Below are 27,618 nucleotides of genomic sequence, written 5' to 3' on the forward strand. Positions count from 1 at the left end.
GCTGTACTGAATTTTCAGAATCTGGTTTCAGATTCGTAATCAGCAACCCCGAAAACCCAAGAGCAGTGTTTGTTCGCCAGATTCGATCGAATTTGAAATTTTCGTCCGCAATATTGGATCCGCCATTTTGAATTACTGATATCGAATTTCAGATTCGTAATCAGCGATCCGAAAAACTTGTAATATATGCAAAACATTTATACATGTGGAGGGGTAACTTTTTCGGAAATGAATTAATCCTTCAATTTTTACGATTTTTTTTCAATCAATTTGTTTCTAACAATAGCAATTTACATCGTATCGCAATAATTACTCTCGAATATTGAAAACCTATAGGTATACTATCAGAAACGGCAAAAAAATCGCAAACAAATGTGTTGAAAAGTTCTTTAAATTACTTTCCAATTTATTAGAGAATGCACAAGTTCCGAAACTGTGAATAATTGTAATGTAAAAGAAAGTGGAAGGGATCGTAAGATTTTATAGAAGTTTATTTTGAAAAATGTTTCTGGCGGAGAACCTTTGATACTTGCAGAATTCGAATATTTGGAAAAGCTTGTAGATTAGTTTCGAATTTCAAAGTTCAAGAAAACTCTTTAAAAAAAAAGAACAACTTGTACATTTTTGAATAGGCTTAAAATTTTCAACTGATGTAAAAAGTTAATAAAGTTTAGAGATTTTGCAAAACTTGCAAAGTATTACATGTACCGAACATCGTAAATCCGTCCCGATCGCAGATCTAACTTTGCATATATTTTAAGTCTAATACTGTGAATAACATTACAACACGTTACATACACACAGACACGTATTTGTACCGCGACGAATTAATTATTGTACGGGTAAAAAAAAAAAAAAAAGAAAAAAACAAGAAAATTCAAAGTACAGCAGCTCGGTTGTACGGTTAAGTATGTTATATATACCTGTGTTCCGACGCTTTTTCAATGATGATTTAACGTTTCAATTCAACTTCTTACCTTACCAAAGACCATTCAAGAGACACGCGTTGATATAACGGCATCAATAAAAACGTGACGATTTTTTTGTTCATTTTTTACCCACCAATTTTATCGTTTATGAACTTTTCGTAGCAGTTCATATAATAATAAAATGACAATCACATTATTACTAATAATTTAGAAACAAGCGGAGTAAATCAACACGCTCGCCGAAAAAGTTGTTTCTCAGAGAATAAAACTTATTGAAGATAGAAAAGACTCTAAATTTTGGAAAATCTCACAAATACTGATATATATGGTATATTCCTTTGTACACATAATTCCTTTCGTTCGAACGTATGAGTTTTTCGATATTCGTTCGATTTCGAAGTTAATTAACGTTGAAAATATCGAAGTGGAAAAAAGTGTGTCGATCAACCATCGACCGTGTATTTAAATGAGAAAACAATAATTAACAGATCGAAAAATCTCAGGAGATTCTTCATAAAAACTGGCACAATTTCTAGTACCAGTATAAGATTATACGGATGAAAAATTGCTCAACATTCTTTTTATATGTAAAATTGTGGAAGACATACTTTAAAGAAATATTGCTGGCGACTGATCAATTAAAGAAGGAGAGTTAAAAAATGTCGGGTATGCGATTTTTTTTCAAGCAAATTTTTTTCTTCAGAAACTATATATATATATATATATATATATATATATGTATATATAAAATATACATATACCCGTGTGGCTGGGTTAATCATTTTTAAACCGAAAAATGTGTTCGAAACAAATCACACTTACAACCTTTTTTAATTCTTCTCTTAAATTGCTGCAGAACCGTGAGACGTGACAAATTGGCAACGCTCGTGTCACGCGACTATTTCTAATTGCGCGACGGTCGAGGGTTTGAGAAAATTCCCCTATATATTTACCTCACGGTGCATTCTAAATCGTCTCATACCCACGTTGAATTCTGTCGAACCGTAATAATTACAACAAAGTGTTGTACCAACAACTGAAGTACAATTGGCAATGAAAAAATAAATGAAAAAAATAAAACAAATCGCGATTACACTCTTTCTCTGGAATCCGTGCGCAAACCGAGCGTGATAATTGGAATAATTGTACGTACAGACATACACAAAGACGTCCATCTGGAAATGATTGGACGTGATTCTCTAAACTAGAAAACGTGAAAATCTAGCGAAAACGCAACTTTTCATTTTCGGAATGATTCCAATAACTTTCTTTCTTTTTTCTCTGTAAACAGAGGAACGGGAAATTAAAAAAAATTCCGCAGTTGCATACATCATTATAAATTTTTATCCTTTCCACGATTTATATGTATAATTAACGCATACCCGCGAACGTCACACACAAATTAGCCCAGATACCAAGGTACGAGATATCTTCAGCTGCGCGTCGTTTAATATCGCGAATAAATTACACCTTCGCCTCGATTCACCTACTTGTCGTTATTCATTTTTCAAACTAGAAACGTAGCGCTGCAAAGTACCGTATGGGTGCAAGGAAGAGATAAAAAAGTAAACGGCACGGATGCACACAGACAGGTAGAATACATATACATTCGCATTCGTAAATGATGGACTGCACTGCGATTTGTTATTTAGAATATCGTTCAGCCATGCGTGCGGAATCCTGCGCGTAATGTTAGCAAAGAAAAATCCGCACACGGGCCAAGCCGGAAATTGCCTCGTCGCTCCGTAACGGCAAACGTCGAGGAATTCAAATTATCTACCCTCCTCCTGACGTTGTCCCACATTTATCGGATCATCCTCGTTTTGCGAGGAAATTGTAACAAGTGGATCGATGCGTTCAAGCGAAACCAGACCGCCGTTTTAAACTGTCGCACGGATCTACCGTAGGATAAATAAATAAACGATAAAAATGCACCTGCATTGAGAATGTTTATACACAAGTCATTCCCCCCCCACTAATATTTTAAGTTTCATCAATTTTTTCTCTCTACCCTTTCTTTTTGCAAAAGTATAAAATACATAAAATAACTTCTCGTTACAGTCGTGAATTATTCTCAAATTTCGTGGCATTCCTTGACATTAAACAACCGGTACAACCATTCATAAAAAATGAATGATATATTCAAAATCTCATGTAATATGTAGTTGAAGAATTGGAACGTGGATCGTAAATTTGGCGTAGATGTTTTTAAAAATTTGCTCCGAAGACGTGACGAAAGATCGTTCTACGAGGCAAGTTCGAAAATAATTATTTTGCTACTATAATATTAAATATTTGTCATTATTATCGAATGATTATTTATTGCCAAACTACCATACCCGATTTCTCTAATATAACGATGATTCTTTCATTGATAACGTATTCATTCAAGTAGGATATTCGAAAAGAGAAAAGAAAGAAGAAGTACAACACAATTTACCTTGAATAGAGAAATTTCTAAAGCGCAGGTCAAGAGCCAAAAAATTATGTGCAAAAACAAGAAAAGGAATTAAAAAAAAAGCCACAATAAATTTCGTTGCACAGTTCCATATTTTATTTACATCCTCAATTGACGTATAAAAAAATATGATCCACATTTTACATAGGACGAAGTCAAAGCGACGATCGATAAAATATTACCGCAAATTCGGCCGCTCAGTTTTCTGCCCAAAAAATTTCCTTTCGATATTTCGTAGCACTGTTTCGTAAAAATTGCGTATTCCTCTAATATCTCGAGTGAAAGGGAGACGGAGTGTGAAAAAAAAAAAAAAAAATTTGTTGGCGTTACAGCGCAAAATATTTGAAACAATGAAGAATCCATGAGTGTTAAATTTGCATTTTTAATACATGCAATAGACCGAAAGAAAAATAGGGTGTGGATAATAAATCTTCCTTCATGGGCGTGGCGGTCATTTCTTCTTCTTCTTTTTTTTTTTCTTTTCGTTGCGCAAATATTTCCGCGGTGTGAATATTCTCACATTTGCGAAACCGCGACACACACACACACCCGTGCCTTTTCAACTACATTACACGTTGTACGAAGACAATAGCCGGTGTTGTTCGCCGGGTGAAATATATCGAGGCAAATGAAGCCAGAGATCGGTATAAATAATCACGAGGCGAACTGACGTTTACCGCAAGAGTAAAACCGTCGATTATCAGCTTAAACGCCTACTTTGTCGGATCCGTATTGCGGCTGGGGGTTTCACTGCAATTTCCGGGCAAATCTGCGGCAGGCTTGCCTGACTTTAATACGCGTCTGCACAGGCACTTTAAGCGCATGACCGAGCGAGAGCACGCGAGTCAGGAAACCGGTATTTAAGAAACCGGAAATTAATGTGCCGCGGTTTGACGCGCGTGTATCTCGATATATGCTCGCACTCGCATGCACGCGTGTTCGGAGAACAACGGTAACGCAGCCACGCGTGCGACTTACAAACGCTTTGTGCGTTACGGGACAAGCTGTTGAAAATACGGATCCGCGCAATTTAAGAGCGGGCAATTCCGTTCGGTTTCATTTCGTTCCAACTGATTTTGCTTGCACGGTTTCCTCGGCTTTTATTTCGAACGGTAACGAACCCGTCGGTTTTACTCGATTTCTTCGATCTCGTTTGATTTCTTATGTTTTCGTGCGGGTTCGTTAGACTTGGTTTTGAGACAAGCGCTGTGATAGTTCGACTCGAAATATTGAGTCGATTGGATTCGGCAAGGTTAGGCTACGCTTCGTTTTTTCACTTCAAATGATTTATCTCTACGCTTGATTTGGTTCGCCTCGGTTTAAGTTTGATTTCATTTAATATGACTCAATTTGATGCAACTTGATTTGACTGGATTTCGTTGCGTTCCGTTTTTTTTTTTTTAATTTGAAGTATGATCTCTATGCTTGATTTGGTTCGATCCAGTTTAGGTTTGATTTGATTTTATGCAACTTGATTTGACTTGATTTGGTTGGGATCAGTTTTTTTCAATTAAATTTCAATAGCTTGATTTGGTTCGATTCGGTTTGAGTTTAATTTTGTTTGGTTCGATTCAGTTTAGGTTCGATCTGACATGACTTGACATATTTCCGTTTAATTTGATTTGATCGCGTTTCGTTTCTTTCGTTTTATTTCGAATCTTCTGATTTTTTTCTTCGATTTGATTCGAATAAATTCAGTTTAATTTTACTTCTTCCGACTTGGATTTCTTTTGAATTCGTCCAATTTATCAATTTGTCGAATTCAGTTTGCCCCAAAAGCAAAAGCAAACAGTAAGAAAGTATAAGCTGCCTGCAGTTCAATTCCACACGTATCCTCACGTTCGATAATATAATATTGTGCAGAATTGACAGACCGAAGTCTTGAAAATTCCCAGAACATCCGAAAACCGTGTGAAATTGAATTATTTCAAATTATACTAGCAAATTGCGAAGTAAGAACCGAGTGAGATAATTATTCCAATTTACACTCCAAATTTCGGTTTCCAATCGTATTTTGCGTCCGATATTATTTTTGCTGAAAAACTTAGGACGTCGGAATCGTGGGAATAATCGTGAGTTAAAAAATCTGCAACCACGAAGTACAATGCAATCCTGAATTACCGCAGTCGCATACTCGGCGGGATGCCGATGCGTTCCCTTCTTGGCGTCGTCGTATAAAATCAAGAATTCAAGCGACGTCCAGCGTCGATCAGCGTCATTAGCATACGAAATGCGTTACATCTGTTTCCACCCACTTAAATGCAAACCCTCGTATTCGCGGTGGTCCGTGTAAATTTATCGTCCTTTAGACTTTTACTTTCATTCAAGCAGGTGGGTATATATAATTTATAACGATATATTGTGTAAGAGAATCTCGTTGCGACCCGCGACCGAGAATCGTGTAGGTTCCATTATAATAAATTATTATGTAAATGAAAAAAAAAAAAAAAAAAAATCTGCACACAGATAATATGATCGATAAATATCTTACAATGTTTATCGTAAATTTCTAATGTTTCTTTCGTTTTTTTTTTTTATCCATCATTTGAAACGAACAGGTTTTCGCATAGATATATTTACCTGATATAATCGTTGCGATAATGTTCATTGACCAGATCCATTCGATGCTTACAAGCTATAATTGCGTAATATCAATTACTTATACTCAGATTACAGTAATCCATGAATTTTATCGTAGACATCTGTTGAATCTGTTGAAAAAAAAATTTCCACACAAATGTAAAAAAATTTGACAAAAATTTTAAGCGAATATTAACAGCTGAATTCTTAAAAAAAAAAAAAAAAATAAATAAACTCACCGTAAACGCGAAAGAAATTTACAACTTTCGCACTGTTTTCTTTACATTTATATCAATCTGTCGACGCGTTACGTGCAATAATTACCGTGGTAAAATTTTAATTTTTCTATTATACAAACTGTGTAACGATACGCAATTAGTTGATAGAAGAAAATCACGACGCAAAACGTAAGATCCGCTTCCAAACCATATATTGCGTCTGTTGTAATTTCAGAACAGATGATCGGAGTAAATGAAAAATTTCAAATTCGGTCAAGTACCTATGAATAATTCCAGCGTTGATAGAAAAAGAAAAAAAAAAAAAAAGAAGAAGAAATATTCACTGATACCGCGGCTAGAACGATCAGAAGAAAACCGTAACCTAAGCGTGATAATACATACATTGTACATTGTATATGTGTGCGAGTGTGCGTATAATTAAATCGCATTATACCTGTATATTTAGTCGATAAATCATTTCGTGTCGTAAATCGAGTGGTGATTTTTTTTATTTCTTTTTTCAATCCATTTTCTTTTCTACTTCCACTCAATTTGCTACCTCGATTTTTTTTTTCCACCGGCCGTTTATAGCCTAGCAAAACTTTCCGACTCGTTGCGGATGAACGACTCTCTCGCTTCTACGCACGCCTATAAGATACCCTGCATCGGATCTGTAGCCTCGTATGAATACACTCGTTCTCGCAAAGAAAGAAAGAAATTTCTACACACGCGCATCTATGCCGTAGATAATCGCGAGCTATCAAATTTACACTGGTTGCAAGTTACGGCGTGCTGCCGAAGCGGCTTCTTCACGCGATGACGTATATTATTAACCATTCGACAATTCATATTACCTTTTAAACGTTTTCTTAGAGAGCATAATATCATGTACCTCGTTTTCCGTGCATTCGCCACCGGTTTGTGTAAAATACATCTATTATATTATTGTTCGATTGTATAATATTATAGGAATATGCCACTGAGAAAAATCTCATTTATTACGATAACTAGAAAAATTCGGTGAAACAGGTATCGTTAAAAAACTGTTTGAATGTTTTTGGAATTACGAAAAACGAGGCACGCGTTACCATTTTGCACTATCGTCGATCTTTTTTTGGTTGTTGAAACGCTGAATCAGTTTATGAGGTTTACTCTACTTTTTTAGTTAAACAAGGCTTTAACGTCAATTTATTGTTGCACAATACAGTAACAGTGATCGTAATGAGAAAGAATAGTAACGGACACTAGACTTTCCGGCAACGGCTGGAAAACTAATTTTCACTTTCTACCTAGAACTACATTTTTCGATTGTGGTGAAAAATGAAAATAGTCAAGGACTGAGCGGTAATTGGAACTAAAAATTTCTCTCAGTGCGATGTACGTAATGACGTCTCAAAAACAAGATCGAAACCGGTATATAGCATGTATCCTTATAAGCACGCTGTAATTAGTCTAGTATTTTTAGTCTTTTTCTTCCACACATTCGTTATTTCCTTCTTTTTTTTTTTTTTCTTCGCGGAAGAAAAATCGACTCGCATTTATTACGAGTGTAATTGCTCTGCATTTTTCGTTACGTGTAATATCATTAATATCATAGATGTACGAGATTTTTTGTTGTTGTTTATAATCCACAGCAAATAATGAATCTAGAATTGGAAAATTAGACGATATTTAAATTATTATATATAATTATGTATGAAAAAAAATTGTGGTAAATGAATTTTTTTGAAACCTATAATACCGGGCGAGCTACTTTCTTCAATGAGATATGATCGATTTGTCGTGTTCTCTCGTCTGCGAGAATTCTCACTTAAATTGCAGCCATTCAATAAGAATTTTCGCCATCACTGCTTTCTCGCAATTATTGTAGTAACAAGAATTTCAGTTTTTTTCAACATCTCTCGGAGAGATTCTCTAAGTCAAGTTTTAGAAAAATATTCCACAAAAGTTTCGAGAAAACGTTTAGAAGTGAACGCAATATGTTGAAAATTTCCCTCGAGTATAATAAAATACTCGGTTTGTAAAATTATTGAAAATTCTACTCTCTCAGAGTTTCGATTCAAAATTGGCACAAAGATTGATGAGAATTTTTTTTTTTTTTTCTCACAACCTGTCAATTTGTAAACGATTCATTCGCTCGTTCATAAAATGAATTTTCCTGTCTGAAACAATTGTGAAACAATTTTTCTTTCCCCTCTTGCTTTATAGCTACACATTCTTGAATGCTGTTTTTGTATAAACTTGAATCGCTGTTCGTTGCGTGAAGACGATCGCGTGCGAGTTAAAAATTTAAATATAGATGGATTTAATAATTACACTTGGACACATGATCATTACGTACTAGACACGCACGTTAACTGACCTAGGATTGCAATTTCGTGCAATATGCACGACGGTATAATTCAAGAGGAAGAAACGAGAGAATCTGAGGATCTCAAAAAGAGCCACTGCGTTCGATACGTGGAATGGAACGAAATGGAATGCCGCCTATCTAAGGATGCACCAGACCTACAGTCAGGTTGAAAATGAATTGAAAAAACAGAAACAATACTGACCGTATTTACCTAATAGAAAAACTCCCCCTGGAAAGTGGAAAAGAAACTTTTAAGAGACTAAATTTCGACTTGTTATTCCGTGCGTTGTTTTATTGCCTCTTCACCTAAAATCGAATATACTTCGTCCGATTGCAACGAAAAATATCCTAACAATAATTTATCGATTATATCCTACGAATCGTCCGGAGGAAATATTTTCCTTCGTCTCATCGGTTGGTGAAAAATATTCAAAATTTCGAATCGTTGAATTTTACAAACAATGAAATTGAAATGGATCATTAAAATGGAAAATCTATCTCAGATGATTTTGTGATTTACGAATAATCAGAGATATTGTTCATCGAAATAGGACAAGCGATATTGATTTTTGTACGAAAAATTGCTAGAATAATGCGATTCATATGTTTACAGTTGAAATTCAGGGTTTTCAAATATTTTCTCAACCACGATGACATTTTTAGATAAAAGTACCATTCTCTCGATCCCATGTCTCATAGAATTTTTAACCCGACTGTACGTCCCAAGTAGGTACAATATCCTTAACACACGAGTATATATACGGCCATCATCCGCAGCTTCGGCATGAAACGAACGAGCGCTTAGTTCATGGAAAGTGAACGCGTTCGTTTAAATGGAGAAGAAGCTTTTTTCACTCGAATTTATCGCTTCGCAAGCACGATTCCGTGCACAAAGACCGTTTACCTTCGCGTATATATATATATAAAATACCTACAACTTCTGTGCCGCGAAGGCGATTTAATTAAACGGCAAACATGCTGGGATATGATTGTACAGTGACACTTTTTTACGCTCTGTTATTCGTTATACTCGCGGTAATTATTTCACACGCACGGCATATAAATCTCTCCGCAAACGATTTCGGGGTGAATTAAACAGGCGCTTTTTACACCAACGACGAACCATTGATCTAAATCTGACACTCGGGTTAATCGCAGCCACGTCATTTGTCTGAAATTATCAATCGTCGTTTATTCACAGTCGATGTTCGTGAGTTTAAAATTCGTTTCAACGTCAACGTCGACGTGACGTTTCGATCGAATTCTGCCCGATCGATTTTGGTAACAGCTTTCGAACGGATCTCTCGCCATATTTTCAATTTCGACTGTAATTTCATCCAACAAGACGAGTTATCCGCGATGATTTTTGACAGGAAGAAAAACTGGATCACGTTAAAACATTCATTTTTATTCTTTTGTTAACTCCATTTCAACAAGAATTTATATTTATTCTAAGGCTGTACCACGGGGAACAAGGGTAATAAATTTTATAAGCCTGCGATATTCTTGAATATGAATATTTCAATCTTTCGACAAACGTAAAAATAATTTTTACAACTTTGCGGAATGTGTTAATTGATAAAACACCATTTTATTTTTCTAGAAAGCATGGAACTCGTTCCGAGTGCTTGTTCGGAGAAGTGATCAGTCGCTGTTTCGGAATATCGAACTCCTTTTCATATGCAAAACACGTCGTGCGTCGAGATGTTCCGTTTTTTCTTTCTTTTTTTTTTTTTCTTCTTCTACGCTCATTTTTTCGAGAACGAGAACGGTGTGATCAAAATATCAAAGTGAAACTATAAGCTAACTCTCTGTAAATCCACGTTTCTTCTTCCACCGCGGTGGAGTAAAAATTTCTCAGTAAAACAAGTAAAAAATAAAAATAAATTAATCCAACCACAGATGATAAGTAGCTCGTAATGAATAACAAATAACCGAAAAAAGGGTGTTAATTTTCTCCGAAAAATGACCGTTCAATTATACAGTACCTGGAGTAATTTAAAATGTTTTAGGAAAATTTAGGCAACCTGTTTCAAAATAATAAAACTTCAAAATTACTCTAGCTTCAAATTCGACGGGGGAAAAAAAAAGTCTTTCTCATTTGACTTAGAATCACAACAAGCGATCAGCTTGTCCCTAATACCGAAGGAAACGAACATATTCTGCATTTCTTTTTACTTGAATATCGGCGAGAAATCTTCATGAAACGAAACGAAACGAAGTCCTTGCTTGTAAAAACATCGTCATAACTCTCTTCTCGCGAAATCGGTATCAGATACGAATAATTCGTTGCAAACATTGAGTGCACGAACTTTTTGTATCGTATCGTCTTGTAGCCTGATAAATTCTTGAACCTATTGATTTTAACCAAGTTGCCCGTAAGCTATATTTTATCTTTCTTTCCGTATTTTCTATTTTATTCGTACTCCTTCTCCTATCATTTTCTGTACACGTAAATTTCCCATGGCCTGTACACAGGCCCCGGCATAATAAACGTATTCTATTCTATTCTATTTTTCAAAACATGAACACGTGTCTCACAATTAATTTTTCTTTTCCGGTAACAGCTATAAAACTAATTTTCATTTTCTACCTAGAACTAAATTTTGTCGATTGTGGTAAAAAATGAAAATAGTCAAGGACCGAGCGGTAATTGGAACTAAAAATTTTTCTCAGTTTTCACCTCGGTATCGCAACGTTACAATATCAACTACGCATTGTGCCGATGATGGAACGGACGCCGTTACGAATCTTTGGTTACACAAAACGGGTCCTTGACGCTGGTTTACACGCACTATCGTCTCGAAAGAGGATAACTGTATATTTTTCATACAGGTACTACATAAATACATACATACGTACATACAAAACGGGACGTAAAAACGCTCGGCACTTACGGAAATTACATAGATATACAACACGCGCGTTTCATAGGCACAAACGCACCAGTTTAACCGCGTATATCACACATGTATATTATAATAATACGTATGTTTCGTTATATACATGGTGTCCGAAAACAAAATGGGCAAACTGATGGAGACGGTCGTAAGGCTGAGTAAATTGTTAGGTAAGAATGGTCAAAACTAATCCATTACTTTTTCCCCGACTAATCGAGTATAATCAATTATTTTTCATCTCAGTCAGTTTTTGTTTTTTGCTCTCATTAACGACGCAATGCAACATCGATTTATGTATCCGACTGAAGTATAAATTATTGTCATAGTCTTACTTACCAAGCACCTATTTGATTATAATTAGCGAAAGATAAGTGAATATTTTCTCCTGATATTGACAAAATATTTTGCACGAAACTGTAAATCATCGGCAAAAATTCAACGCGTCAAAAGGTTTTCGTTTGAAATTCGTATAAATTTGAAAGCTTTATATTTCGCATCGGCAGTCGAGCACGCTTGTTAACAAGACGAATGAAATGAAATTTAAAAATTTCAACCGAAAGCATTTCCAACGTCAAATCGTATCCCAAAAACCAGTCGTTACACAACCATTATTTTTTTTTCAACCACTCGCATCTCGCGAACGCGACTTTGTAGACCACATTTTCTTCGGGTTAATTTACTCAGTTCGACCCCCTCTATTACCCCTTTCAGTTTAGAGTCACTTAGCTCCGGGACACCCTGTACAACACAATAATTCACTCACACTCGAGGTAGAAAAGCCGCAGACTCATTCCGCCGATGATTACAGACTTCGGTATACGTAGAAATCGTTCGTTCGTAATATAAGCCGGCTGTCGTCGCCGTTTCTTCGCACTTTTTTTCGTCGACGACTGGCCGGTGCAAAGACGATCGCAATTATATTTTTTTAATCATTTTTCTTATTCCGTTTTTCCTAACATTTATCGTTACACGTTTACACCGGTACAACATACGTTATTGTCGAATCCTTTGATTCAGGGTGCCGATTTTTTTGCGATTTTAGAAAAGATCGTTAATTTTCACGATGTATTCGTGATCGATTCAGATCCTATGATGATAATGATGTAAATTATTCCGATCGATTTGTGCAAAACAAGAATATACGTATGTGTGTATATTTTTGGACGATTTCACGGCGCAAACGAAACTTATCGAGGAAAATGACAACCGTTTTTCTTCTTACAAAATGACATAGAGAAATTCCTTAGCGAGGTTCCGTTTTTAACGTGAATTTATAAATAAAACTTTCTAATTTTATTCGAATTACGTTTAATTGGAATTTCAAACGCTTTCAAAGCAATTAATCAGTCTTAATATGAAACCAGTAATGTCATTCAATCGCCTTCATGCAAATTCGAATTTTAATATCGAACGCGGCCTCTTCATCGGAACGGTTTAGTTCAAGTACCGTTAGTTTCGCACATTTTAGCAAATCGAGACACTAGATTTTCCTCAAAGTATGCAGTATATTTGTAGGTACTAAAGGATTTATTTCGGTTTTAGGAATCTTCCAAGCCTAAATTCTACGGGTTTAATTTGCCTGGTAGTATAATAATTGCGACGCGCATAATATATGCTTATATATGAATGTATATGAATGAGGCATTCCATCCCGATGCAACCTAAGTCTAACGCTTTGATTTTATTTATTTATAAGCAGCATGCGTGTAGAGCGCACAAAAAAAAAATCATCTTTCACTGAGTTTTAGTTTTTCTTGGAGCATTGGTTTGATATTTACCGTTCCTCAAAATACAAAGTACCAATTTTCAAATAAATAACTCTAATCGAACAATTTTCAATCATCCTCGTGAATTCTTTGTTAAAAAAAGAAAATCGTGTGACTCAGATGTGTTTAAACTTTCAAAAATATACCGTTATATTTCACATTTTTTTTTCTCTCACTTTTCGATTACTTCTTTTGCCTGTAGCTTCTAAATCGAAAGCACAAAAGCTAGAAAAACCGAATTAAATATGAATTTGTGTGCTTTAAATTTATATCAAATTCGATTTTACGAACTTTTTAATTACTTGTTTCTCCTGAAGCTTCTAACCTGAGACTTGCCCTTAAGATTTTCATTTTTCAACCAATAATTCACGAGAAGAATTTACAATCAATCGATTGGGGCTATTCGTTTGAAAATTAGGTTTTCATGTTTTTGGGAGGAGTAAAAATGAAAGCCGTGATCCAAAAAATCTAAATCCCGGTGAAAAATAGCCGATGATGAGGGTCACGTGTTCGTTGCTTTGGTGTGGAACGCCTCATATATACCTAACGAAATGATTCCTGTAGAAAATGAGAACTCCATAGCGATTGGTAATTCGCAGAATACGTTGTATATATTATATACATGCATGTATATTGTATATACATATGTATGTATATATATATATATGTATGTACATTTGCGACAAGAAACTTGTCAACAACTTTGACGCTGGGCTACGTCTTGCCGTTTGATTGGTCGATCAAACATAAATCGATTTATAGTCCCAGTATATTAAACCCGAAATGAAATTTCGACCAAACCATCATTCGAAAAGTCGATTTAAATACGTCTATCGTGGCGTGTAGGTATAATTTATACCTACGTACCTGCTCACGCGCCTCGATATTCGTTTCGCTAATTTTATGTCTTTATTGAAGGAAAGATAATAACAAAAAAAAAAAATAAAAAAAATAAAAATCGAAGAAAGAGAGAGACGAGAATAACACGGTCCACGACCGTACAGCTACTAGGCAAATTTGCCAAAATATTCCGTCGCGTTCCCGTTTGTTCTTTCCGCGTTTCCATACGCACGCAAAATATTATACAGATATACATATGTATACATACATAGGTGTGAAAGAAGAAAGAGAAAAAAATTCAAATAATTTAAAATAAAAAAATCTACGGCTAATCGAAGCCAACGGTAATTTAGGTGTATCCTAAACATGCAAATTTCGAAAAGGTATCGAGCTTGCCCGAACGCGGTATATCGCGAGTGTTATTCAGACACGCCTTAAGTCGTCTCACACCTAGGTGCGAATTCAGAAAGAATTAATAAACAGTCAGCAATACCGTTCAGGTACCGTAAAACGCAGCAATGCAGGACACGGTCGTGCATACCTCGATGTAATATCGCTGCGTTATCTCCGCTTGGCAAATTACTATCATACTTAAGCGTAGCAGCTGCTCTATACGGCAAAGCTAAACTGCGTCTAAACGGTTCTCGAGCTTGCCGCAAAAGAGATCGAACCCGCTTTAATCTTTCGCCGCTAATGTAACCGTACAGCGCACGGTTCCGTGACGTATCCTTTGCGGGTATAAAATCTTTCGTATCACCCTGTATGCAACATTGTTCCAAATTCCCACAACCGACGCGATTACACGGAGGGAAAAAATTCTTCGAGTCGAGTGACGTTTGCTCGATTCAACTAAACGCGGCCGATTACTCGTTTAATTCGAAAAAATACTTTTGTCTTAATTTAATATAGAATTAAATCAAGCCTTTGAACGATCAATTTATTCCACACAACACGCCGTGAGTTTCTTGAGATAATGTGAATTTTGTGCATCAAGAAAATGTGTGATTCAAATGACAAAACAATTTCATTGAACGCACCTCGATCGTTATACATGTTATAGAAATATGAAATTTTTGTATCAAAAAGAAATTGAGCTTGTTCCAATTCATGTTGCGTCGATTCAAGAGTTAAACGGTTATATTTGTTGTTACAAAAATCTTTCGCAGCGACTGAACATTCGAAGGTATTCGAGGGTAGAAAACGTATTCTTCGAAAGATATCATTTCACTCGGAAGCATGTAGGATTTAATCGACATTTAATTTAAATCTATTTTGTTGTTTAAAGAATTTCTTCACCACGTGTAGGTACTACCATCAACTTTTCGAAGTAACGATGTACATTCGTGAAAACTGAAAAATTGATAAGAAAATAGAGGAGTGGATTGTGTAATTATAATGATCTGATTGCGGAGCGAATTCCAATGGAAAAACATAGAATAAAAAATGCAAACAAATTGTTTATTGGCGGAGCGGCGACTCGTGAAGACGTTGAATGGACTGGTTAAAAATAAGATTTCCGAAGAAAATTAGCACGGAGAATTATTTCCCATTTGTAGAAAGTTGGGAAATTTCATCTAATTCGTGAAAGAGCGTAAATACATAAGGCGATATGTACACGCGGTTATAACCTTGCTTTAAGGTAGCCTGCAGTTATGGGGTATGTTGCACACCTATACAAGGACTTGGCTTAAGTGCGTGGAAAAATTAAAGACACGGTTATAACAACATCTACCACCAGCGTATAACGAGTATAAACAAATCGCGTTTCAGAAAGCGCGCAGTACCTACACAGTTAATTATCGTTACGAGAGGCGCAGCAACAACGTGTTGGTTACACAGATATTCTAATAACTGACCATGAACCAGTTCAACGACAAAACGACGCTGCTTTTACGGCTTGACGGAAAAAACATCGCAATTTCAGAAGAAAGTCTCTAATGTGACCGGACAACGTTGCTGGTAACATATAAATCCGTTTCCATTATCATCCGCTGCTGCTTTCTTTCAACGCATTTTGAAACCGATCATCTGATTCAAGTATTGGCTAACGCTAAAACAGAGGTAGACCATTCGGAGAAACGTTATCAAATTTTTACGAAGCGCGTGCTCAAAGCCAAAACGCCGCCTGCTTGAGGAACAATGAAAAATTGTCTTTGAAACGAGGCGTTAATAATTCACGAATTGCCAAATAATAATATCTTAGCAAATGTAATGTTTATTGCATGCATTTAAGAAGAAAGACAATACATAATGTATTTAATACCTACCTAACGAATAACGAATTCACGTTTTACTTAACACGTTGACTTGTATTGATAATTAATATATAATAAAGTAGAAACAAATTTATCAGGATGTGGTTATAAATGGCGTTTCTGCCATTATCAGGTAACGAATCGATTTGCCGATAAACTTTTGAAAAAGCGTTGGCCGACGTCAAAAAACATTAGCGTGCGAAACAAGCAAACGTTACCAATCGTTATCACCAGAGATGGGATAGAAAAATTTACAAAAAATATGTTACAACTTTAATACTTGAATTAATTTTTGTTTCTCTTTTCGAACTCGTTTCGTCAACGGCGTTAAAGCCGAGGCTCATTGTCAGACCTTGTTCCATGAAGAAAAAGAACACATCGCTCCGATCCGTAAGAATCGAATGTGGGAAACGAAGGATCTTGATATTTATAATACCAACAGGACGTCGCAATTATCCAAGACCCGCGGCATTGTTTCGCTTGCGTAAGAATCCGACGTTTGACGAGTTGTTTTTTCGCTCACGTTACGCCATCGTAGAACGTACAAGACATTCCGGGTACCTTCGGACAGCGTTATTAATCTTGCCAAATTTTCGCCCACGCGAGTTGCATAAAATGATCGTCGAGAATTCTTTTACAATACATTTTTTACTCCGATGATGAATTATACCGCGGATTCGAACGAAGGTCTGCTGTATTCGAGCGTCCTCGATGACGATTCAACGCTCTCTCAATTCTCAGGATCGTTTTACCGGTGTGGTACGAAAAATCGGCAGGGTTGAAAATTAAAGTCCCGTCAAACTGAAAGGCTGGTTTTTTCTTACTCTGAGAAAAATTTTTAGTTCCGGTTACAGCTCAGACCTTGACTATTTTCATTTTTTACCACAATCGAAAAATATAGTTCCAGGTAGAAAATGAAAATTACTTTTGTATCTGTTACCGGAAAGTCTAGTATCCGTTACTCTATTCTTTCTCATTACGATCACTCTAGCTATATTTTTTTGCAACTGTTGCGAAAATTTAACGCTCGTGCAACGATAAATCGACGTTAAAGCTTTGTTCGACTAAAAAAGTATAGTAAACCTCATAAACCGATTTTGCGTTGCAATTGACAAAAAAGGATCGACGTACCTCGTTTTTCGAAATTCCAACAATATTCAAACAGTTTTTTTCAACGATACCTGTTTTACTCATTTTTTCCAGTTACTGGAAGAAACGAAATTTTTTCTCATTGTACCCCGTACTACATTCAAACAAGAGCGATCGCCGCGTATATCGAATCGGTTACTCACCCGCGTGTAATTCGGATCCACGAAGTGTATAAGTACCGTTTTCGACGTACAAAAGCGACTCGGCTTATCTCGATCTTTTCCGATGCCGGTTGATTGTGATTGAAATAATTACACGTCCATCTAGCCTAACGGTATACCCTGCACATCCATGCGCCGCCATTTCTGATCAACAATTTCATCCCGTTCTTCCTCTACGGCAACCCGAGGGCTTCGAGCGATTATGGGACAGTCACTGCTTCCTTGTTTCAATCGTATACGTAATATACGTGTGGAATTCCATGCGGATCCGCCAATCGTATGAGCCTCACGATTTCTGCTTTTGTTTAAAACAATTTCCGCTATTCTCCCAGATCTGAAACAGTACCCTGAATTTTATCCGATTTTTAGCCCGGTTCTATCGCAGAGATTTTGGTGTAGTTTTTTTTTTTTTTTTTTTTGCACAATCCAATTTTTTTCATCAACCTCATACTGAAACTGGTCTAGAAATGTTATGACCGAAGAATACAAGTTTTGAGAATTTTTTAGGAATTTTTCAGATCGTTTAAACAATAATTTAGTTGATAAAAAAATTGAAAGCGGTAAAAAAACATTTTTTAAAAAATCCGTCCATCATGGATCCGGTCTTGAAATATTTGGCAAACTACAGTTTTAGACAATAAGAATTTAAAAAAAGGTTCAAAATCGGTCTCAGTAATAAACCAGTCGAATGAAATTTTTTTTTTTACTTTAAATCAGAGTACTGTTTCAGAGCTGGTAAAAAACGGGGAAAAATTTTTGAACAAAATCAAAACGCGGTGAGGATCACACGCTGGTTGGTTTCGCATGGAATCACCGATGTATAATAAAACCCGCACGCAGCGAATTAATCCGGAAAAGGAATAGAATTACGCACGATTCCATCGATCAGTGAAGAAGACCGACATTATTGTTAAGAAAATGGCTGCTTTAGACGGTTTATTGCAGTGAATTTGCTCCCGGTATTATAAATTGCTGGGTACAAAAGCACGCGGGAAAACCGGTGACTGGCATCCTCTTTTTTCTTCAGGTTATATACATTAACGCGTAAATCTTCCGAGGCCAATAATCCCGGCGGCTGGTTTATAACGCGAGCTGGTAGGTTTTACACGCATACATATATATATATATATATATATATATATATATGTCTGTGTGTGTGTATATATATATATATATAGAGAGAGAGAGAGAGAGAGAGAGGATAACCTACAGGTTTCCGACTCCTTTCCGCAGCTCATCATTCTCGGAATAGAAAGATCCTTTTGAAAATATACACTCTGTACATAATTACATTGTTCATGGAAATATTTAATTACAACAAAAGAAACAGGAATTCATAAGATCAATTTAAGTGTATCAAAACTTTCGACAGGTATAATTATATACTTTTTTTTTTTTTACTTGTATTTCAATTATTGTTAAAAAACCTAAAATCAGATCGGGCAAATTTTTACACAGTTTTTCATTTTCACGAAGAACAAAGAATATTCATGAAATTTGAGCAGAGTTTAAATCGCATTCGCTAATTACATTGCAGTTTATAATTATCTTAAGCCTTAATTAAAGGCTCACGGTTTTCGGATAGTATTATACAAAGCCTAATCCGACTAGCGGATCATTAGACTTAGAAAACTTGTATCACAACGCATAATTCATTTTACACTTGTATTTATCACGTGTAAACAAGAATTTTTTCCTCATTTTCTCACAGTCGAAAAATCCATCGTGCGGAATGTATTATAAACGATGATCGGAACTTTTTTTTTTACCTCCTTACAGAGGATGAATTAAAAAAAAAACAAAAAAAAAAAAATAACAGTGGCAGTATAATAATATAATAATACATCCTATCTAATGTACGAAGGTTTGATGTACGCACTCAACAAGCTTATAAATATACGCATTCTCTACACACAAAGGTCCGGAATGCGTCAAATCGCGTGCCGACAAACGTCGATTTTCTCACACTCCGGCTCATAACGAGGAAGACAAGTACAATATGAAAATTGGATACAATAAGAGACGTATGTTATATACCAAAGGTATTTAGCTATTTATTGTACGGTATATTCTCAGTCTCGTTTGTCTTGCATATATTGCCAGTTGTAACCGTGTATTACAATTAGAGGGATAATTTACTTGATTGTTGCAAATTGTTAAGGCACAATTGTTATCCGATTCCCGGAATCACACGCGACTTCTCAAGGAGACGACGTTATCGTACAGGTACAATATTTCAACGATCGTTGATGCTTTCATTGAATTTCACAAATTATCATTCAATAATATTGATAATAATTTTATGCCTCGAGATGGAAAAAAAAAAAAAAAAAAAAGAAAGGAAAAAAATAACGTATTACCGTTACTCAACTTTCATATCGAATTAATATCACGATACGTACGATGTACAAAAATTGGACCACCGATGCACGCGATTTCGGAATTTAAAAAAAGTTTGATAATTTCTTATATCTAGCATCGAATAGAGACCCGTCAAACGATATTCAAATCAATCTCAATTTTTCATGAAACGATTTTTCTTTTTTTTTTTCGATACATCAGATTTTTTCCGAACTTACAGTCTGAAATTAACCCTGTATCGAGAATAAGAATATTGAAAATTTAAAACGTTGAAACGAGACGAGTCGTCGATACTCTACTTAGATCAAAGTTTTCGTCCCTGGATCCTTGTCGTAATTCAGTTGAGCGTGGACTCGATAATGTATAGAAAACAGGTAAGCGTGTCGAGATGAAAAAAATTATTACCTGTTATTTTTGCTGGTCACGCCCGGCTTAAACTGGCCCATCCATGCCACAAATCACATGCACGTAAATGTGAAAAACAAAATTGCAAAAAGAAAAAAAAAATAAAAAAAAAAAAAAACGAAACGGTCCTCACCGCGAACGTTTATTCTCAATCCTCACGCAGGTACGTATGAAACGTACGAAGGGAAACGTTCCATGAACGGTGATAACAATTCAACGCGCAGGTATATAAAGCGCAAAACGGCGCGCGAAGAAAAAAAATTTAAAAAAAAAAAATAAAGAAAAAAAAAAAGAACCACACACAAGCATCTACCGCATCTGCTTTCTTCGATCATATGATGAGAAAAAAAAAAATAAAAATTTGCGAAAACGAACACGAGAGCGGCGACATCGTCGTCGATCGACGCGTGACCCAAACTCCCGAATCTCGGGCTGCTATTCGCGAGCGAATCGCGCTAATCGTTTATCGAAACGGTGATTCGGCTCGTCCTCAGCCGCGGCACAAGAGACGCGCCTGTTCTCGTGACAGACGCCGTTTCACTGATAGAACGTGGGGCTTGAGCATGGGGATTGGGGCGGCACCTGCAACCGCATCGTCGTTCTATCCCCGTCTCGAGTCGAGTCGAGTCGAGAAGCCTGGATGGAGGAGGGGGAATGCCAGGGTTCGCCTCTATCCGTATCAGCTCGATCATCCCACGTATCAAGTTCACCTGCGAGCCTCGATCTCTTCCAATTAGGCATCTTGCGGCTCTGCGAGGTTCGGACCGGGGATTTTTTAAAGTCGGTTCGGAAAACTTCGTTCGACGATGAACGGGTCGTTTGAACGCGGGCTAAACCCAAAGTTTTGGCATCTCTGTTTTTTTATTTATTTATTTTTTATTTTATTTTTTTATTTCGAAAATCGGATAACGAGCCGTTCTGATTTGCGCGCCTAATTTGGAGAATTGAACGGTCTTTGGGAAATAAAAAAAAAAAAAAATTGTACTTTTGGCGGTGAGGTAATTACAAGATTTTCGATCGAGAATTAATCTACGGGGTCGTGAAAAACATCGGAAGACTGGCATCGATCGGTCGGTAATTGAAAACCAAAAAAAAAAAAAACTCGTCCTTTTATAAGAACCGCCTTTTCACTGTGATTCGGAAAGGGAAACGTCGTGGAATTTCGAAGAAAATTCCATAAGAAAAGGGCTGAAAAAATGTGATACTCGAGTTAATCTACTTCGTTCAAGATTGCAGAGCAAGTGAACAAAACGACAATTTTGAAATTTTTGAGCTGAGAAAACAATATTCGTTTATACCGTGCTAATGTTTCACGCTACGAAATAATTGGAATTTGGTTTGAATTGAAAAAAAATCAATTTCTTTCCCGTGAGAAAGTTTGTCATTTTCAACTTCTACAAAGGTGTAAATAATTTTTGTGCAATTAGGTACCGTATCCAATCGAGTTTCGAATCTGTACATAACAACGTCATTCGTTTTAAATTCGTTGAGAAGAGTTTATTTATTGTTAAAAAACGCGTATACGGATATGACGAAATAAATGTTATGTTATTATTGTGAAATTTTAGTTAAACCAAATGATCGATACAGAAATTTCTTAGTAGTTAAGAAATCATATCCGGTTCACCTAAAATTTCATAATAATAACAAAACATTCATTTTGCCATATCCAAATATACGTTTGTTAAAATTACAGAAAGTCTTTTCTCAGTGTTACGGTAATTTGTGTTGATAAATTTACAAACATTAGTTTCGACATTTACCAGGAATGTATTACGTACAGAAATTGAACGAGACTTTACGGAGACAATTTAATGAATCGTTGTCAGGATAAATAATTCTATCACTGACGCACCGTCAAATTTTCGTCTAAACCATAGTGAAAAATCCATTATGAGGCTGAAATTGATGACACAGGGAATACAGGCAGACCGCGATGTTTCCAAACGGTAAATTATAATTTTAGCGTCGCTGCAGCCAAACTTTCGAATAACAAACGAGTCTTGTGCCGAATTGACAAATCATCATCGCGACTTGAATTCCGGGTTCGGAAGTGATTCGCGATCAAGCTGGAATAGTTTTTCAGATCTGATATAATTACGAGGTGATCTTCAAATAACTGTGATCAACTTTCTATCTCGAAGCTGGTCTGTTCGCTGTTAACCGAGAGTCGTTTGGAGATGAAAGTATAATATTATTGTATATTCGTCGTGAAAAATACAAGCTAACCATTCGAGCCTAACTAGGAATAAAAAATTCCTCAATTTGCAGGACATGTGCTATGTAATGAATGAAAATTTATTAATACAGTACCGAATACATTTGTCGTTAGAATTTTAGTTATTCAATATTTAGCTACGCTTTGATGCAGTTAAGTAGAATTTTTTATTTTTTTTTTATTCTCTTATCGAATCTCCCAATTTTTAATTATACCCTTTCAAATCACGCGTCATAATTGTTAAGCAAGTGGTAACGATGAATAAAAACGATATCGATATACTCAAGGCTACCTGTATATTAGCTACAGTTTACCGGATGAATATTCAAACGAACCCATCCATCTTAAGTGCTGCTATTTCAAGTGAATATTGTACAGCCAATTCATCATCGAAGATGGCACTTTTATTAAAATAAGCATCGTTGAAAAAGATGAAGCATCTGGCTATTAACAGGTGATTTTTTATCCTCGGTTGAAAAGTACCAATGGAGAAAAAGAGAGATAGAGAGAGAGAGAGAGAGAGAGAAAAAAAAAAGGGAAACAAAAATGAAGATATACTTATTGTGAGACATGCCGGGCTGTAAAAAATTTGACAAATATTTGCCATCCGCACGCAATTTTATTCATTTACGTACAACCCGTAAAGAATTTCAATCGCGTATTTTCAAATATTCCGATTTACCGGGAGTATCGTAAACCGAAAATTGACTATAATAAATTCCTGCCGTATTTTATTTCCTTATTTTATTACCTTATCGCCGACGCAAACGCGTTTTTTATAACCCATAAGTAATACTAACGCTAGAAGCACGTAATACTTCAACAATTAGACCGAACTGTAACGCGTTATAAAATTTACGCTGTGCTTACACAATGTATTACGATGCAGCTGAAAATATTTATTGCGTTAAAAAATAATCTCCTCCGCTTGTTGATTTTTCGTGTTTTTTGTTTCGTTTTTTTTTCTATTAATTTATTTTCTCCTCGACGGGTAAACAATGTTAATTCTGTTTGATATTAAATTTCGAACTAATCGCAAGAATTCGTTGACAAGTTATAGTCGTATTTCATGTTTCTGTGCGGAAAAAGAAAGAAAAAAAAAAAACAAAAAACGACTACGCATTTTACACGGCAAACAAACTGTCATAACTGTGATGAACGATTTTGTATCCGCGTGACGAAGAAGTTTAAAACTGATTGTCTCGCGTTGCATTGCAAAAGAATGCAGCGGCGTTTTTTTATCATGACTAGTTGCACGTACGTCGGATATATGCACGTGTACTCTTTAATATATTCGGCTGATTCAAATTCATACAGCTTGCAGTAACCTGAGTCGTAACAAGCCGCAGGTGCAAGTGACTGTCTTCACATCGTGTATCTTAATTAAGGGGAGAAACATGATACAAGAATGTATTATCGATGTATCTTATACGAAATAATATTATTCTAATATTAATGTACATAATATACGTATACACGAAAGACGATAGTTAAATTCGAAGTTATTTTCGATTCCCGTTCAAACATGCGGTACCGTGGGAGTTGAAACATGTAAAATGAATGTGAACGTTGATTATTTTAATATGTTTATTCAAAACAAACAGAAGTTAATGCGTTTTCATAACGTACACGTTTTCAAACGACCGAAGCATGAAAGAAAAAAGACAATCATGTAGCTTCTACAGTTAGAGATTCTCACTCAAGAACAAGGAATCGAGACTGTCGAACGCGTTTTCACGCGACAAATTATATCATATATATTCAATGAGAAAGTTCCGATAGAAAATTAGTCTTGGATGTGCAAAACAAAAAAAAAATAAACGAAAAAAAAGAGAATAAAGATTAAGAAACGAATATGAGACCGAACGAAATACAAAATTAACAAGTTAATCTACACCGTACACGTGTGGTTTATAAAAAAAAAAAAAGTAATCAAACGAAAGTGATGGTATGCAGCTATTTGCCACTGTGATTATAATTATTCTTATTTATTTTTAACTTACTTTATTTTTATCGAACGACGAATGTAATAATATTGCACCATTGTATAATGCGAATGGTAAAATCGTTGATCGCTATCTTTCTTCTTTCTTATCGAAAGAACGAACCCCGCGACGCTTAAGTGTGCGCGCGTGTGTGAAAGAAAGTAGAAAAAGAAAAAGTAAAAATTCAAATAAAATTCGCCTTTGGCAAAGAATTAATTACTTCGCGCGATAAGCAAATCTTTGTTACGCTATACGCGTATGCATAACGCGACGTAAGTTGTATCGTGACATCGTAATAACAATAAGTGGATAGCTCACGCACGAATTTCAATAGTGATTACATAATATTATTCGATAATCATTCGATCGTTCGTGATGTTTTACGTGTGACAGCTGCTGCAGGAAAAATCGTATTAGGTTACACGTTCGCTCGTTAGAAAAAAAATCCTTCAATTCGAGCATATTATTAAAGTCGAAGTATCAGAACCCCTGCAACTGTTGCAAGATAAAAATATAGTGCATCGATAAATTTTTACTGAACGGAAACACGCGAACTGCATAAACGGTGCAAAAAAAAAAAATGTTCGGCATTCGACTAAATTAAAATTCTGCGTTATACGAATGATTACTTTTTGAAGTGAGCAAAGATTCTCTGTAGATTCTAATATTATACATTACAAGCAAGAAGATATTGAAACTTCTTCGCACGACAAACGGATATCGAGCGTAAGTGAATACGAGAAGCAGAAACGGCGGGGTCGATAAAACGGAACGATTATCATTCGGGATCTATTTTACCGAACGAAGGTAACGCCCTGTCTTACCAACGCTAGATAGGGCAGATTTTTCCTAGTTACCTGTCGAACGAGAAACTCTCCTGCCGGTAACAGCAGCCGGCGCAGCCGCTGCATCTCGAATTTAAATCGGTTTCGCGATCGGTGTCTTCGTATCGTTCCTCCTTGCCGGCACTTCGGTGTTCGACGACGATGCTCCAGGTTCGATGAATCAGGTAGAACAGGTAGAGCGGCCTCCGAGGTCGAGACGGTTGCGATTTGGCATTTCCCATGATGAAAAATTGCACTCACTTGTTAATTCATTTGCACACCGTTTATCCGACGATCGGAGATTGTTAAACGAAAAATTAAAAATACTCCCGAAAAAATAGGTTTACCAATTGTTCACCGATTATCTCTCGTTATTATTGAAACTGACCTTCCTCACAACTCGGCTCGTTGCAGCGTTCCCGTTTTCTCCGATGCACAGCTTTTACAATTTGTTACATCTCATCGCGGTATGACCGACAGGTCACTCGCGACCCGCGAGTTTCTGGACCACAATTTCCGCATACTGGTAAGTCGAAGCAACGGGTATACCTGACACGGCTATGCGAAACGCCGGGTCGAAGAGATTAAATAGAATTTAATAACCCGTCCTATACATGCGGGTATAACTGTTAACGAACTAAATTTTTGGACCACGATTTATATCGTTGACAAGTAAATCACTTCGCGTCCACGGACCAACTACAACAGTTTTTGATCGAGAATTTGAAAAGATCAACGTTTGCGCCGCAGATTTTGCAAGTTAACGAATTGGACGAATCAATACGGTTCCACTCACCATATCTTGAGTACCTATTTATACATATATGCATATATGTGTAATTTATATGTCAATAACGATATATTTTTAGCCGCGCTATATAAACGATCCGCGAATAGAAATCGGTAAAGTTTAAACGATCACGGCACAATACGGTTTGCGCAATATCCTGACGCAACGACAAGAGTTTATAATGAGATTAAAAATCGATTCCGAACCTGCTTGCAGACGATAATTATTTGAAATCGGAAATTTGCACGTCGAACACACGCGTCGCATTGTTCACTTGATTTTCGTTCAAATTTACCGGCTACACTTTTTTAATCCACGTAATATTTTCCAACGTTCTTATCGCAGATGCGCAGTTTTATCCATGCGATTGATAAATATTTGAACGTTGCATAATACATATATTACAACGCGTCATCAACGAGTGTAAAACTCCAAGATATATGCATATCGTTTATAAGAAATCTGACTGGAATACAGGCATGGTTGAAAAATTAATTACAACCACGTTATTCAACTGTAAATGTATTCGGTCAATTGCAACACTTCGCACTTCGTTCGCATAAAAGTTAACGATAAAATTAAGAATACAGAATTTCCGAACGCAAACCGTTATTTATATAATCGTCCGATCGAGCGGAAACAATATATTGAAAAAACTTCACCACTAGCATTGATATTATTATTTCAACTATTATTATCGTCCATTTTATTATTCATCCGTGACGCGTCGCCCTCGTTATTAGGTACACTTCGTAGAAAAATTAATCCGCCAGTGCGGAAAAATTGCGCGAACAGCGATCCGTAGTATTTAAAAATTGCGGAATAGAGAGATAGACGGAAACGTGTTTAACCGGCGATCCGACTCTGCTGGATTGACTCTATTTTTACTGTTACTTTATTCGAGCGAACCTTTTAACAGGAGCTGCTGGAGGCTCTCGGAATCAGGTTTTCTGGCGTCAATTTGTTAAATTTGTCGCTCGAATGCCCGCGCGCGATTCGCTGGCCCGATTGGATCCATGATCCATGCACGCATGGAGGCTAAAAGCAACAGCTGTGATTTTCAATTCGAAATCGTTACACCGCCGCTGCTGGCCGGCTGCAGCTTAGCCGAGGATTCGAAACGAACTGCTAGTGAATGCTACCGCAGCTTTAGGAGGGTATTGGGTCTGCCTTTTCAAGTACAACTTGACGTCGGAGTTGCACCGCTCACCTGAGTAGGTACAGCGAGCACCATTATTACGGCACGCCGCTGATTCCTTCGTCCTGATCACCGGACTCTGGGTCAACTCGCGACCTGCCGCAACCCGGCCTTTTGCCTCGGAGGTCAAGCCGAACGCGCAAATCGGCCAATTCGCCGGAGGAAGGATCCGGAGGAGCGTTCCTGGAGGATCGATCCGTCTGTTCGTCGTATTTCCGGAAACTGGTA

General features: G+C 36.5%; 1 protein-coding gene across 2 annotated transcripts in view; it reads right to left on the reverse strand.

Annotated features, from left to right (window-relative positions):
* The window catches only part of LOC107217815, a 54,189-nt gene extending 26,879 nt beyond the window's left edge, over window positions 1-27,310 (reverse strand). Inside the window, exon 1 of one of the 2 annotated variants that reach the window (XM_046730126.1) lies at window positions 25,436-27,310. In XM_046730126.1, the coding sequence (XP_046586082.1) occupies window positions 25,436-25,644 (209 nt within the window). In that variant the 5' untranslated portion in view covers window positions 25,645-27,310. Of the gene's footprint in view, window positions 1-20,375; window positions 20,915-25,435 lie in introns of those variants that run through there. The other variant, XM_046730127.1, reaches the window with a different exon arrangement.
* Window positions 27,311-27,618: the final 308 nt, after the last annotated feature.

This window comes from Neodiprion lecontei, chromosome 2 (assembly GCF_021901455.1).
Source record: "Neodiprion lecontei isolate iyNeoLeco1 chromosome 2, iyNeoLeco1.1, whole genome shotgun sequence".
Lineage (NCBI taxonomy): Eukaryota > Metazoa > Arthropoda > Insecta > Hymenoptera > Diprionidae > Neodiprion > Neodiprion lecontei.